Source organism: Gopherus evgoodei, chromosome 4 (assembly GCF_007399415.2).
Source record: "Gopherus evgoodei ecotype Sinaloan lineage chromosome 4, rGopEvg1_v1.p, whole genome shotgun sequence".
In the NCBI taxonomy this organism is placed as follows: domain Eukaryota; kingdom Metazoa; phylum Chordata; order Testudines; family Testudinidae; genus Gopherus; species Gopherus evgoodei.
The window spans coordinates 115022364-115038814 of record NC_044325.1 but is presented as its reverse complement, the minus strand read 5'-3'; the positions used below and the strand labels follow the sequence as shown (position 1 = coordinate 115038814).

The 16451-nt window shown below is 39.3% G+C and overlaps 1 protein-coding gene across 4 annotated transcripts in view; it reads right to left on the bottom strand.

The window, feature by feature from the left end:
* Positions 1 to 1457: 1457 nt before the first annotated feature.
* CHID1 (chitinase domain containing 1) overlaps positions 1458 to 16451 on the bottom strand; it is a 279829-nt gene continuing 264835 nt past the window's right edge. For 2 of the 4 annotated variants that reach the window (XM_030560648.1, XM_030560650.1), the window contains exons 11-13: positions 7593 to 7673; positions 4273 to 4315; positions 1458 to 1723 (exon numbers count right to left, since the gene is read on the bottom strand). In XM_030560648.1, coding sequence (XP_030416508.1) covers positions 1625 to 1723; positions 4273 to 4315; positions 7593 to 7673 — 223 coding nt within the window. In that variant the 3' untranslated portion in view covers positions 1458 to 1624. Of the gene's footprint in view, positions 1724 to 4272; positions 4316 to 4486; positions 4617 to 7588; positions 7674 to 16451 lie in introns of all 4 variants that reach the window. The other 2 variants (XM_030560651.1, XM_030560652.1) reach the window with 2 other exon arrangements.

Sequence of the window (16451 nt, the reverse complement as noted above, 5' to 3'; positions counted from 1 at the left end):
TCCACTCTATTTTAAATCCCATTGCCAATGTTACTTTAAATTGCTTTTGACTGAACCAGAAAGTTCAGGTTAACTGAATAAGAAGATTCACAAAGCAAATTACCTCAGTGCTAATGGCAAGGAAGAAAGATCCCTGATTAGTAAACCCTGTTGGATACTTTACAGTGTGAAGAGTTGAAAGATGCCAGAACTAAATCAGAGAGGTGAAAATCAATAGGGTTTTAATAAGTGGTGGATTACAGTTGGATTTATTTGCTTGAAATCAGCAGGAGTACATAAATCCCCCACTGAGATTAATTACTAGCAAGGGAGGTGAGGGGGAAGCAGAGCAGTTATCTTACTGAGAGCTATGAGTGGCAAGAGGAACATCAGTGGCTCTATAGGGCGACTGCTAAGATCTCTACAGACAATCAATATCCCCCCTTCAAATTCCCAGCACTCCCTTTTTAGCTTCCTACAAGGCATCTCATTTTAGTGCATGTGTTATTAAATATACAGGACTTGTGAAACTTGTAAGTGTGAATCACTATCTTGGAAGAGTGTTGATCTGTTTTATTTAAAACAACAATTTTTATGCCTTTTAAGCTGAAGGTTAGGTTGTCAAGTATTATAGCATAAGCAGTCACAATGAATTGACAGATCACATTTTGAGATGTCCCCTCTGCAGGCTTTCCAAAGCACAAACAAGTTGGATTAACGATTCACAGCCTTATTTTGAAAGGGGTTGAGCACCGACAGAGGGCAATGGGAAACAGAGGAGTATCTTTGAAAATCAGGCTTTCAGTCCTTAGCCATTTAACTTTATTCACTTCCCAAGTGCATTTTTAAGGCCTTTGGTGCTAGAAGTTAGGAATTCCTCAAATTAAGCAGTAATGCAAAATACACTACTACAAAGTGACCCACCCAGCAGATTAAGGATAAAACAGCAGTCAGATAACCCCTCTGGTGAACAACATGTAACTTTAGAAACAAGTCCGGAATAAAAAATTACCATGTTTTTGAGCTACTTGCAGGATTTGCTAAATACAAAAAACAAACAGAACAAAGTGCTGTTAGTCAGTGTTTTGATTCTCTACTAGCCTGGCAGAAATATATTATTTTTTTCCCAATTCAGTTTTATGCCTACCTTACCATTACGTAAAGATCAATACCTGTTTACAAAGGAGTTCTTGTACAAAGTCTGAGACATTAAATTTGCCATGCACAAACCAGACTGGTAGATCCATTCACTTACTTCTGTGATTACCAATGATAGATGAAACATCTACATCTTAAACATGGGTCAGAAGGATTACACTGTCTGTGTTATTTCCTTCTAGGAGATAGTGCATGAAAACTATGAGAAGTCTAGTGTTCTCTTGATGGTGGTCTATTTTAATGACTGTATAAAGCAAAGGTTAGAGGCAGAACTTTTGTTTCTGTGCATTTTCTCAAATACAATCATGTTGCAATGTGCACAGAAATTCAGAGCAGATTCTTTATTGGGAAAAATGCAAATTCCATAGAGATTTCATATAAATTACAAAAAAAAATTTTTTTTAAATCATCTCCCCACAAATACCTCACTTAATTGAATGTGCAGTCTTCGTGAAGCAAATGAAGTCTCTCCAATTGGTCTGCCATTTTAAAGCAGATCATAAAAATAATCCAAGCCTTGTCCCAGCTCCCAGATGGCTATTCCAGTCCCCAATTCCTTTGCAAGTTCTAAGCGCAACTGGATGGACTAAGGAAAGGATAGAGAAGGTCATCAGTTTTTGCTGAATATAAACATTAGAAACTGCATGCAGCCCTCTCTTTGTAATATTAGACACAATGCATAACAAAAATTTTGTTTAAGTTATTTTTTCTTAGGGCCAGAAGACTGGAGACTATAGCTTTAAATATTCACTGGTCAATAAGTGCAGAGCCAGATTAGTCCCACCAGTTAGGGCATTTTTTAGTGCATCAACCTAGCATATGCTGACTAACTGGACATACAGAACAGCTTTGAAGTAAGCAATGTTCTGAACTAGGCACTTAAGTATTTTTATTTGGGCCATCACTTACACGATGTACTGCAATGCACACTTCGAAAACTGTGTTACCAGAAATTTCAACTCTCCCAGATGTCTTAAGTCAATTAACACAACTTGTCAAGTAGCAAATATTCTGTGTTTACAGAATGTCATCTCCTACCTAAGGCTATTCTTTTCATCTTTCAGGGCAAACTCACCCAGAAAATTACATCTTAAAGGGATACTGTCAGGCTAGTATTTAAGAAAAAAACTAAAACAAAAACAACCCCCCCAAAACTCAAACCAAACAAAAACAACAACAACAAAAGATTCCTTATCTATGTTAAGTATCAGAGGGGTAACTGTGTTAGTCTGGATCTGTAAAAAGTGAGTAAGAGTCCTGTGGCACCTTACAGACTAACAGACATATTGAAGCATAAGCTTTTGTGGGTGAATACCCACTTCGTATTCACCCATGAAAGCTCATGCTCCAATACTTCTGTTAGCCTATAAGGTGCCACAGGACTCTGTCACTTTTTACTTATCTATGTTATAACCATAACTTTAGATTATTACAAGTGAAAGAATTACAAGTGTCTCAGTCTAGACAAACCAAGATACTACTTTTCTAGTCCACTTTCAGATTCTCTTGTACTAGTGCAATGCGGCAAAGTCTGAACTGCAAACACTACAGGGAAATGTTTAAAACTTGTTCTCATTGGAATTGAAAATAGCATGAATATATCTGTTTGTCTTGGGGTTTGTGGCCGTTATTTACAAAATCTGAATGAGTCCAAATTTGAGCAGACAAGATACCTACAACTACCCGATTAAGATGAAGAAACTGGGTTGTGAGGGGGAAGCTAAAAGACAATTTGGGGTCACTAGCCGATTTAATTGCTTTTATATGAGTGATTTTTCACATTTGCTTCAGTGTAGAAATCTCTCTAAACCTTCATTACAGTCTGTTAAGAATGGAAGGAAAATTCTGTTTACATGTGTATAAATACACCAATTGCCATAGTACGGCATCTACTATTCAGCGATGAAAGAATACATGAAAAAAAATCTCCAAAAAAATTAGAGGATTATGTTCAAAACCCAGATGGAGTCTGCCAATAATGAGATAAAACATTCTGCAAGACCAAGGACAACGTAGCAGGACAACTTTCAGTGCAATCAGTCTTTGCTAAGGTGCAGCTATCCTGGGGTTTTCAGCACTTCCTCATTTGGCTCCACCAGTACTAGCCATAAAAGAATTTAACACAGTGATAAACACTTTCACATCCTGTCTACATTAGGGCCAATGGTGGGAAAGGTGCTCATGAAGTTGAAAGGAACATTTCTTTCCCACTTACATAATGTGGGTTTCTGATGGTTTCATAATGGTTTAGGCCAGTGCTTCCCAAACTTGGGATGCCGCTTACATAGGGAAAGCCCCTGGCGGGCCGGGCCGGATTGTTTACCTGCCCCGTCCACAGGTACAGTTGATCGCAGCTCCCACTGGCTATGGTTCGCTGCTTCAGGCCAATGGGAGCTGCTGGAAGCGGCGGCCAGTACGTCCCTCAGCCCACACCGCTTCCAGCACCTCCCATTGGCCTGAAGCAGCGAACCACAGCCAATAGGAGCCGCGATCGGCAGTACGTGTGGACGGGGCAGGTAAACAATCTGGCCCAGTCCGCCAGGGGCTTTCCCTATACAAGTAGCATCCCAAGTTTGGGAAACACTGGTTTAGGCATTTACAATTTGGCACTCTCTTTTCTAAGCTTAATATACTTTCATTATAAGCTCATTTTCCATTCCACTTGACTCTTCAAGTCCGGTCTCTAAGGTTTGTCCACATATAGACCTACTGCACAGTAAACTGGGGTGTAAATCTATAGTGCACTAGTCTGCCGCATGCACTAATTGGCGGTGCGTGGAGCCCGATACTGTGCACTAAAAGCTCCCTACTGCACTTTGACCTACATTTCCCTCTGTTTAAAACAGCAGTGGAGGTCAAAGCACTCTGGGGAACTTTTAGTGTGTAGTAGCAGGATCCACAATAGTGACTCAGTGTGTGGCAGGCTAGTGGACTGTAGATTTACACTCAGCTTGCTGGGCACTAACTTTCCACATGGAGAAGTCCTAAGTTGATGTGGGAGAATCTAGTGATGGGGTGGCCTCTTGTACAAAAACAAAGGATTTCCTCTAAAATGCAAGGAGGCAAAGCAGTATCCACCCTCTTTCCTCTTTTTCTCTTATCCTCCTCTCATGTGAAGAAGGGACACGGATATACCTTTAATGTTGGGTAGAAGACGACATGCTTTCCTCCTTTATTTCTGCAAAGCACAAGAAGAAAACAGTATTAGGGGGGTAGCCATGTTAGTCTGGATCTATAAAAAGTGACAAAGAGTCCTGTGGCACCTTACAGACTAACAAAAGTACTGGAGCATAAGCTTTCATGGGTGAATACTCACTTTGTCAGATGCACGAAGAAAACAGTCACTCACCTTTTTGACATTGGGGTAGGTAGATTTTGTGAGGTTTTTCAGCTTCCAGAAGTTAAAGTCAGTTTCGTGTTTTTTTTCCCTCAGAAAAGAGGAAGCTAATGATTTGAGAAACCTGTTTTTACTGTGAATTCTATTGGTGATAAAAATGAGAGAACACAGTATTATTGGCACCCAAAAGTTAATATGAAAATAGAAAGCCAGTCTGAGGAAGGAAGCTGTGTATAATGATTTGCAGAAGTAAACTTTGATTCTTTGCTTGTTACACACACGATCTTTGGGATATGTGTTTAAAGATTTATGATTTGATACAGTATTTTAGTGTCTTTGAATGTAGGTTGGTCTCTTCTTAGGCTATGTCTACATTACAGCTGGGATTGATGCTCTGAGATTGATCCACCAGCGGTCAATTTAGCGGGTCTAGTGGAGACCTGCTAAATCAACAGCACATCACTCTCCAGTTGACCCCTGTACTCTACCCGTGATGAGAAGAATAAGGTAAGTCGACGGGAGAGTTTCTCCGGTCGACTCCTCGTGGTGTAGACCCAGCGGTAACTCGACCTAAGGTATGCTGACTCCAGCTACGTAGTATAGACATAGCCTTAGCAACTGAAGGCATGCAATATATTCCCAGGTGACATATTTCACTAGTGAAGCATATTTTCTGCTCCGGATCATATTAACATTCACCCTAGCTAAATCTCTGTAAAGTGGAAGTGGGGATGGGAAGATGTTAATTCTTTCCTGTAGCTTGGCTAAACCTGTGCAGACAGGATGATCCTCACAGTTGTCAATCAGGCAGGTGGCAGGAAGTCAAGAGAAGGATTTTCAGGCCCAGTGTACTCTCTGATTGATTCTCTCTTCCAAAAGGCTCACAGAGAAGAATGTTCAAAGAACAGGTTCCAAAGTTAGGTTATGTAGTGTTGACTATATTTCCCTTCACCCAAGTTTGATTTGCCAGGGACTGCCCTGGAAGCATGGCTGTACTGAGTTAAATAATGCCATTGAGCCAACCATTCAAGTACAGGATCTCAGATTTGCCTTTTGAGAGCAAGCCTCCATCTTCAGGTGCCAACACTACCTCAAAAAAAAAAAAAAAAAAAAAAAGGACTTCTATACAAACATTTAGTTAGAGGCATGTTGGGTGTTAATATATCCCATGCTAGCTTGCTGCAGACTAAACTCTAGTGTGGACCCCTCAGTTTGTTAATGCACTTCCATCTAAATCTCTTTGAAATGAGACTAGCTCAAAGCACATTAATGACCTGTTACTACCCATCAACAGGGTCCACACAGAGCAAATTCACACCCCAGCATGCCACAAGCTAGTTTCTGTGTAGACAAGCTCTCAGTCTTCAGTTGGACTTTGCACAGAGAAGTTGTAAACACAGATCATTGTTTACTGATTTTTACACAATACAAAGAAAAATGTAATTGTTTGACATACACAAAGTAATTTCAAAACAGCATACCAAAGAATTCAAAATGAGAGAGGCCTTCTCTTACAGAGTTACAGAAACAATTCAAAAACTAGTCATTTAACAGTTAAATATCATTAAACCTCCTACATGGTGCCCTTTTCAGAAAAAGTATAACAAATAAATGCAGAAGAGTATGTATTTATTTGAGCAACACAAATCCACATATATATGTTATTTATTTATCTTATATCAAAATTTCTCAAGAGGGAACAATTTTATAAACTTCCTTATATAAGGTAAAAAAAACCCTTAACACTCCAGTATGGCTGCATAGTTGCAGAGAGGCTGGGACAGGGCATGAATGACAGTGAAGAAGAAGTGCTGAAGAATGGATTAAATTCTGGTAAGGGGCGTATGTAGTCAGAAACCAAGCAAGGAAATACACAGCAAAGGCTACTGAGCTAGGGAAGCAATACCTGAGAGCTGAATGAGCTGATGAATCTCAACAATTCTGTCAGCTTCTCCTTGAGCAGCTGATTTGAATTATGAAAAATATGGGAAATAATTCCTCACAGTTATATGCAAATTTGAAAAGTATCATAAGTCTAAAAATGTGAGAGAAGTTTGTGGCAACCCTGGTGATTTAGCTAAAAAAAAAAAATGTCAAAGAGAGGGCCACATTTAAAAAAAGGGAGCATTTTAAAAATGTTTCACCCAAGAAGTTTCATGGGGGAAAAAAAAAATCAATTGTTCACTGAAGAATTATGATGCTTTTTTAATGCAAAGACAATGCATCACAAAATTTACTTCATTAATTTATTTGGATTAGTACATTTTATATAAGTTATAATATATTAGAAAATATGCTGATAGAATTTTATAAAAGTAATAACATTTTGGTTATAGAATCTTTGCCAAAAAGAGAGGATACACATGCAGCCGATAGTCTATTACAAGGTTAACAAATTGGTGTTTAGCAAGATTTTGCTATTATTCCTTTTATCTGTTTAAAAGTGTTTTCATCTTGTATCAAGCACTTATTTATTTTTTATTATGACAAAGGACAATAGCCTTATTTGTCTTCTACAACTTTTGTTATTTTGTATACCTCTTGATGCTCTTTTTAAGGCAGTTGTCCTGGTCTTTTTAGTCTCTCCAAGTCCCTTTATGGCTCCTCATTTTTATTGCTCTTCACTGGGCCCAGTCTATTTCTGCTATGTACGAGTCTCCTGTTCAACAAATCTTAACAGTAAGGTTGAATCTGCCAAGCTCTGTTATTCTTAAAGGTGTTGCTCAGATATATATATCTTTAGGAATATATATTTTGTCAGACTCATGGCAAACCACTCACCAGGTTGCATCTCAGACTTTTGGTCTAACTGAGGCTTGACAGATAACTTAGGTAGGGATGCTCTGCATACCCAAAATGCTTCTGAAGATCTGGTCCACCAGACTGAAGTGTTAAAGTTTGTTTTAGCTACATTTGTTACTTCATTCACCCTTCCCTGGCTTATTTCTGTCCCCTGAAACCCTCTTTTATGTTCCTATTCACAGCTACCATAGCTGACAAACTGCAGACTCTCAGTATGCTGAATTCAGTCAATATTATAGAAGTAGTAATTCAGTGTCTGTAGGACTCAGGCCCAAGAATATTCACACAGAGCAGAAAGTAAATGACTGCCACTCACTTTTTGTATTCCAAATAGTGTTCAGCTATTTGTTCATCCCAAACAATTTTCGGTTTGTTTTCCTTCAGGGTTTCAATGTACCTATAAATTAAAACCACAGGTATAACATTAGTTTTACAATTATTCGAGAGAAAAGTTTAAACCATTAAAATAATGTTAAAGCTACTTATCCATCCAAGTGGCATATGTATAGAGCAAGTTGAATATTTATTAAGAGTTTACTCAACAACATCCTATATCAACGATCTAATATAGCCTTTGCAAATCAGGTTTTTTTCCAGCCCATTCAACCAACTAAACAGATAGTCAAATATGCAATTTTTTTTTGCAACTGATGAATTTACTCATATATGTATTTTCATTATCCAACTATTATAGCATACCCACTCTGGTACTTGAGCACATTTGAGGTCTGTTTCTAGGACACTGATGCCAGGGATTTGAACCAAATTCTCCCCAGTTAGCGGTACATAATATTTACCTATAGGCCACTACATCAGCAAAAAAGATTTAAGACTCCAACACGCTGCAGAAAGCCATTTCCTAAAAGTGTAAGCTAGTTCTTTTCAAAATGAGTTGCTTGTGTATGTACTGTTTCCTCTTAGCACAGAACACCATGGAAGACATTTTTCATTTTTTGTTTTGTTCGATTCACTTGTTTGGGTACCATCCTTCAGAGAATGTTGGTCACTGTTGGTGTCCTTCCAAGACAGGCAGAACCTAATCATGTCAAAATTTGAATGTGTAGTCCAAATCAAACCTGCACCTTCAGGAAGGATTTATTTTATTAAAAAAGGAATGATGGTCCAGTAGTTTGGGAGTTAACCTGGCCCTTGGGAAATCCACATTAAAACTCTCTCCGCCACAGACTTCCTTCCTATGTGCCCTCGGGCAAGTCATTCTCTCTCTCTGGTGTCTCGTATCCCCATCTGTAAAATGGGGATATAGCACTCCCTATCTGACAAGGATAATTGTTAGGTTAATACATTAAAGATTGTGAGACACTCAGATACTATGGTCATGGGAGCTATACAATTATGATAGATATATTTTTCCTCTTGCATATCCTCCTCCCTCTTTTCAGCATGAATCTTCTTTGCCCAGAAGGCAGAATGTAACTTTTTAAATATATTTTCTGATCGGACATTGGAGTTGCTATTGATTGACAGTTCAGCCCATTTCCAAGAGGCACTGCCTTCTTTCTACAGACATCGCAGATCTGAAACCAAATCCCTACTTGCCAATGCGTCACCTTACAGTAGTCCCTACAGATTAACTGAATAGGCAATAAGAGAGCAGAAAGGTGATGTTAATAAAGACTACTCTTATTCTGAATTTTTATTCTGCAAGTTTCAGAGCAGCAGCCCTGTTAGTCTTATTTGCAAAAAGAACAGGAGTACTTGTGGCACCTGAGAGACTAACAAATGTATTTGAGCATAAGCTTTCGTGGGCTACAGCCCACTTCTTCGGATGCATAGAATGGATTCCATTCTATGCATCCGAAGAAGTGGGCTGTAGCCCACGAAAGCTTATGCTCAAATACATTTGTTAGTCTCTAAGGTGCCACAAATACTCCTGTTCTTATTTCTGTAAGGTTGATTAAAACCATTTCTTCCATAACACAGGACTCATTATAGCAGAAATTTCTGTGCTCCAAACAACATTTACAGGAAAAAAAATAGACTTTAAATCTTTTTATTTTGAAATACAAAGTTTCCATCACCCAAGTTCAAGACGGTATAACCGATTTCCATCAACCATTATCCTGACCTGTTTTTCCTGAAATCCCATCAGACTATACATTTCAAAAAAGAAAATGTTTCTTATTTCTGAGTTTGATAAAGGTTTATTCTGCCCTTTCTTCAAATATTATTCCAAATGCAATTACAGCATTCACTATCATACGGAATATTTTCACCTCTCTGCTGTGGTTTTGCTCAGTTGTGCGTTGGTAAATAGTCAGTCTATGATTCAAATGGCATTTTTACAAGAGAAAGGAATTCAGGTTTATCCGGTGCACTTTATGTTGAAGTGATCTCAAAGTGCTCCACAACATGACTTAGAGTGTGCTAGTTCAGTAACTGTCAGCAAATACACTGTAGTAGCTATCGTAAAGTCAGCAAGGGCTGATTTATACGGTAGTCTTGAACATTTAGTTTTTCACTGACAGGTAACGTAGGACTAAGATCCTTGTTCGTTTTTTGAAAAGTGCCATAGAATCTTGAACTTCCATTTGGATTATCATTAAACATGGGCAGCAGAGAGCTAATTTTCATATTTAAATTCAAGGACAGCACTTAGCACCTTGCTCCATTTCAGAACTGCATCATTGATAGCTGTAACAGCACAAGTTCTGGTGTAGGACGTGGGCTTATGAGGATAAGGACCAGAGATAAGTGCAACCAACTAAGCCATGCTGATACACATGGGTCTTCTTTTGTACATGTGAAGTTACAATAACAAATTCTAATTTCTTTGCTAAAAATTCCAACGGCATTAAAGAACGGTAAACATTCATGGGTTTAAAAATCAGAAATGTAACATATAGTATCCTTCACAGCCTACTCTGCGTGTGTGTGTGTGAATGTTGATTAATTGCAGTTAACTCAAGTGATTAACTCAAAAAAATAAATCATGATTAAAATAATTAATCACGATTAATCACCATTTTAATTACACTGTTAAACAACAGAATACTAATTGAAATGTATTAAATATTTTGGATGTTTTTCTACATTTTCATATATATTGTATTGTGTGTTGTAATTGAAATCAGTGTACGTCATTTTTTATTACAAATGTTTGCACTGTAAAATGATAAACAAAATAAATAGTATTTTTCAATTCACCTCATACAAGTACTGTAGTGCAATCTCTTTATTGTGAAAGTGTAACTTACAAATGTAGATTTTTTTTGTTACATAACTGCACTCTAAAACAAAACAATGTAAAACTTCAGAGCCTACAAGTCCATTCAGTCCTGCTTCTTGTTCAGCCAATTGCTAAAACAAACAAGTTTGTTTACATTTACAGGAGATAATGCTGCCCACTTCTTGTTTAAAATGTCACCTGAAAGTGAAAACCGGCATTTGCATGGCACTTTTTTAGCAAGCATTGCAAGGTATTTACATGCCAGATATGCTAAACATTCATATACCCCTTCATGCTTCAGCCACCATTCCAGAGAACATGCTTCCATGCTGATGACGCTCATTAAAAAAAATGTGTTAATTAAATTTGTGACTGAACTCCTTGGGGGAAATTGTATGTCTTCTGCTCTCTGTTTTACCCGCATTCTGCCAAATATTTCATGTTATAGCAGTCTCAGATGATGACCCAGCACATGTTGTTCATTTTAAGAACACTTTCGCTGCAGATCTGACAAAACGCAAAGAAAGTACCAATGTGAGATTTCTAAAGATAACTATAGCACTCGACCCAATTTTTAAGAGTCTGAAGCGCCTCCCAAAATCTGAGAGGGACGAGATGTGGAGCATGCTTTCAGAAATCTTAAAAGAGCAACATTCTGGTGCGGAAACTACAGAACCCAAACCACCATAAAAGAAAATCAACCTTCTGTTGGTGGCATCTGACTTAGATAATGAAAATGAACATGCATCAGTCCACACTGCTTTGGATTGTTATTGAGCAGAACTCATCATCAGCATGGATGCATGTCCTCTGGAACGGTGGCTGAAACATCAAGGGATATATGAATCTTTAGCGCATCTGATACATGAATATCTTGCAACGCCAGCTACAACAGTGACATGAGAACACCTGTTCTCATTTTCAGGTGACATTTTAAACAAGAAGCTGGCAGCATTATCTCCTGCAAACGTAAACAAACTTGTTTGCCTGAGTGATTGGCTGAACAAGAAGTAGGACTGAGTGGACTTGTAGGCTCTAAAATTTTACATTGTTTTATTTTTGAATGCAGGTTTTTTTGTACATAATTCTACATTTGTAAGTTCAACTTTCATGAGAAAGAGATTGCACTACAGTACTTGTATTAGGTGAACTGAAAAATACTATTTCTTTTTTTTACCGTGCAAATATTTGTAATAAAAAATATAAAGTGAGCACTGTACACTTTGTATTCTGTGTTGTAACTGAAATAAATATATTTGAAATTGTAGAGAACAGCCAAAAATATTGAAATAAATGGCATTCTATTATTAACAGTACAATTAATTACAATTAATTTTTTAAATTGCTTGACAGCTGTAGTGTGTATACACACACTTACACCCCCTTACACACCTTATATGGTTGATTATATAACCAAAATAAGACACACAACCATAATTATTTTTTACAGTTGCTCATTAATGTGTTGCATTTACCACATACCGTGCAGACCTGCACTGAACACAGTACTCCAGGGCTTCTCTGGGATGCTTATCGCCACAGTATGCAAGAGCTTCACAAAAGTAATGAGTTTATCTTCACAACAACAGTAAGATAAGTGGTATTATTCCCATTTTAGAGACAGGGAAACAGGTCACAAAGATTAAGGCCAAAACTGTCAAAACTGTCTGGTAGTTGTGGGTGCCCAACTTGAGAAACACATGACCTGATTTCTCACGGTATTTATCAAGTACAACAGAAATGCTATGTTCAAAGCACAGCTACGACTACCTTCAGCACTTGCACAAGTCAGACTTCAGATGTCTCAAGCTGGCAATCCAGAAAATGAGATCATCTGTGAAAAGTTTGGTTTAAATTACTTGCTCAGCACCAGATAGAAACTGACACACAGACAGGGATATAATCCAGTTCTCTAAAACAGATTTCAACTGCCTCTACCCACAGACCATCCTCTCTTTTCCTGCAATCCCCTGCCTCATCTGGTACTCTACTTGTGCAACAAATGAGGCAGAGCTTTTTGCGGAGGAAGGGTTGTTTTGTTTTTGTTTTGATTTTTTTAAACAGACAACAGCCTCACTCAATCAAACCTGATTCACCCCCAGAGCCCAGTCCATTCTGTATACTGAAGGGGCACGGGTCCAGGAAAAACATAAATGTGATCTGAAATTAAAGACTATCATGATTCACACACATGGATGACAGTTTTTTAGTATATGGTTTTCTCAATTAAAAAACACTGAAAAAGCAAAATTCCATGATATGAAATCATACTGACCCATATGGGTGAGCAGCACAGCTGGAACCCTCAGATCCACAGCATATACCTATCTACCACTTGAGCTAACCGAATAACTGGCAGAGGATAACAGCCTACTATTGCTGCCTAAAACTGCCACTAGGAGGAGGATGAGAAAATTTGCCAATAGATTTCTCGACTGTTTTCTAGCCAGCAGCAGAATCCTGGATTCTGTTCCAGGTTATGGAGGGGAGTGTTCTCTAGTGGGTAGAAACATTTCTGCCCATCCCTTAGCATGCCTCTCCCCACAGCCTGCAGCCTTCTATCTTTGTCCCCAGAAGCGCTGCCAGCTTTATTGTTCTCCTAGGCGGTGGAAGGTCCCACCCCCGAAATGCCACCTCCGATAGTGGCGGCGGAAAGTCCCGCCTCCGAAATACCACCAATGACTGGGACAGCCGAAGTTCCGGCCGCTGCGGTCACCTCCCCCCAAATGTTAGCACCCTAGGTTGCGCCAATCCTGTTTGTCCCACCTGTTCTTTTCCCCACCCTCTCCTCTGGCCTGACCCCTCTCTGCATCTATCCCCACAGCATGCTCCCCTTTTGCTACCCACTGTAACCTACTTGAGTTACAGTGCCTGGCACTACAGCAGCCCCTGGAAACCATAGGAAAATTACAAAGTCCCATTCAGCTGCTGCAATCCTGATCTCAAGTATGCTCAGTGCAGACTGAGTAGCCAGAACTTGGAAAGCAGCCTCTAACAAAGCTCTACTGAACATGTGCAAATGAAAAATGTGGGTGAATTTTCATGGATACAGCAAAAGACATGTGACTCCTTCATGGGCACCTTGCAAATTTCCAGTGCCTGCTCCAAAGCATGGAGCTCAGAGAGTCTTCTCAGCTATACATTTAACCTTAAACCAGTGTATTTCCCCCCAAGCCTCATTCTCTGAAATGTCTGAACTGTTTAAAGATCAGCTTACGGCAGGCGCTTGGAATGGAAAAATTTCAGCCTGAGCAATTGAAAGTTTTACCAAGTTACAAACTACTCAAAACACATTCATATAATGGAAAGTTGGGCAACTGTGACTACAAGTGTCGCTGCCAGCTTCACCTATAATATGAAAGACTCAAAACGCATAGTGAACTATCTATAAATTACGGTCGGGCATATGCCCAAAAAGAGGTGGTCACATAGCGCAGCTGCAGACACAATCCATTATTCTTACATACCGACGACATTGCTCGGTTACAGAGCCGTATGGCAGGCTCATGTTGAAATATTGTTCCCTCAGCATTGCTTTCTATGGAATAAATGAGAAGCCAAAGGCTTACCCATGATCGAGCACCTTCAAGTCAGTCCTGTCAAAGCTGTGGACCTATGAACAATACCAATATGGCTAGGCCCACACACTAGTGTGCTTTGCAACACATTAAACTATCAAATATGGGTCCAAGGGAAAGAGTCCCAGGATTGATAGCACTTGCTTTGCACTTCTTACTGGTGTGTGTGAAAAATAGCATGGCACTGGAATACCTTAGGAGAAAAAAAAAAAACTGGTGATCTACATCCCCCAAAAGAAGATATTTATCTTTAAGCATAACATTTTTTGCCTGGAATACAAATATATTAAAAAATATTTTTTGGTATCAGAGGGGTAGCCGTGTTAGTCTGGATCTGTAAAAGCAGCAAAGAATCCTGTGGCACCTTATAGACTAACAGACGTTTTGGAGCATGAGCTTTCATGGGTGAATACCCACTTCCTCAGATGCATATTTTTTGGCAAGGAACATATATGGGAAAAATATATAGCTTCATTTAATTTTGAAACCAGGGCTTTTATTTGATGTATCTATTTGTTTGTTTATTTTTGTAATGTTTCTAGTTCTTGGGAAACATTTCTAAAAGCACCTAAGTGACTAAGCATGTAAAGGCTATCAAATGCCTATGCCACTTTTTAATAAAGTCATTCCCCAGTTTTTCATTTTCCTCTGCTTAATCTTTAGAGAAAGAAATTAACACTGAACATATTTCCCATGTCTCTTCTCTTTTCTCCTTTGAGTCCTCTTTTGAAGTCTTTGTGCACTGGGGATTATGGATGCTTCTGGAGGTAAAAATCAGACCCATTGTCATCTTTTTAGGGTATGGCTACACTTGCAGCTGTACAGCGCTGGGAGTTACAGCTGTCTTCGTACAGCTGGGTAGGGAAAGCTCTGCAGTGTGGCCACACTGACAGCTACCAGCGCTGCAGTATGGCCACATTTGCAGCATTTGCAGCGCTGTTGGGAGTGGCTGAACAGGCATTCTGGGATACCTCCGAATACCTCTGGAGGCCAATTACAGCGCTTTTGGTGGCCACACTGGCGGAGCAGCGCTGCATCACCAGCGCTACAATCGTTATACCCCAGGCAGAGCAGGAGTACAGCCAGCGCTGCAGCCAGGGAGATGCAGCGCTGTATGTGCCTTGCAAGTGTGGACGGTGAGTAAGTTGCAGCACTGTAAACCCATCACCAGCGCTGCAACTCTCCAGTGTAGCCAAGCCCTTAGTCAATACAACTTCTTGACTGATAAACACATCCTCCACTCCAGGTATAGAAATGTACAGACCTGAAGACTATCCCCTTTTCTACTGCTCCAGCAAAGAATGCTGTGCTGAGGCAGCTCTGTGCAACACCAAAGTGTTCCAGAAAAAAGTTATGTAAAATCTACATTAAGCTATTAAAAAGAAAAAGTGCAGCAGAAGCAGCAACTATGTGCCTAATTACATATGTAATAAGTCAAGCAAATAAAAAAAACAAATTACAGGCTCATCCCCTACTAAATTTGAAATATGCACAGATGCATTAAGGGTATCCACATGTAGCATTTTATTTTAAACTGGCTGAAGCTATACTGAGCCACTCCTATGGTTCTACAACCTGTACATATCAGCAATTATGTGTGTTAGAACACATATGCCTCTCAACATGCCAGACAACTGTACCTAAGTATGGTTCAAATTGTAGAAGATAAGTTTTAGATTGCAATAATCCACACTAACTGTACTGCCTCTTCATGCCACGTAATTAAGACACAGTTTGTTGCATTAGTTCTTTGAATCAAAAAGTCTAGATATCGGATGCCAAATAAAATGTACAAAATACCTTCCAAAGAATGTTCAGTTAGTGCACATGACAACTCACATACAGGATGACACTGGTTATTTTACAACTATCAGAGGTTGTATACTTGGATCACTCCAGAGAAAAGTGTAGCATATTGGAGGACAAATGCATACCCATAAAAAAAGACCTTTTTCAGTGAAGGTATTAAACAATGGGCTGGCAATTCATATGGTTGCCAGGGGTCCCGTTTTCAACCAGAATGCTCAGTCAAAAAGGGATCCTGGTGGCTTCGGTCAAAAGTCTGGTCTGCGATCATAGAATCATAGAATATCAGAGTTGGAAGGGACCTCAGGAGGTCATCTAGTCCAACCTCCTGCTCAAAGCAGGACCAATTCCCAACTAAATCATCCCAGCCAGGGTTTTGTCAAGCCTGACCTTAAAAACCTCTAAGGAAGGAGATTCCACCACCTCCCTAGGTAACCCATTCCAGTGCTTCACCACCCTCCCAGTGAAAAAGTTTTTCTTAATATCCAACCTAAACCTCCCCCACTGCAACTTGAGACCATTACTACTTGTTCTGTCATCAGGTACCACTGAGAACAGTCTAGATGCATCCTCTTTGGAACCCCTTTTCAGGTAGTTGAAAGCA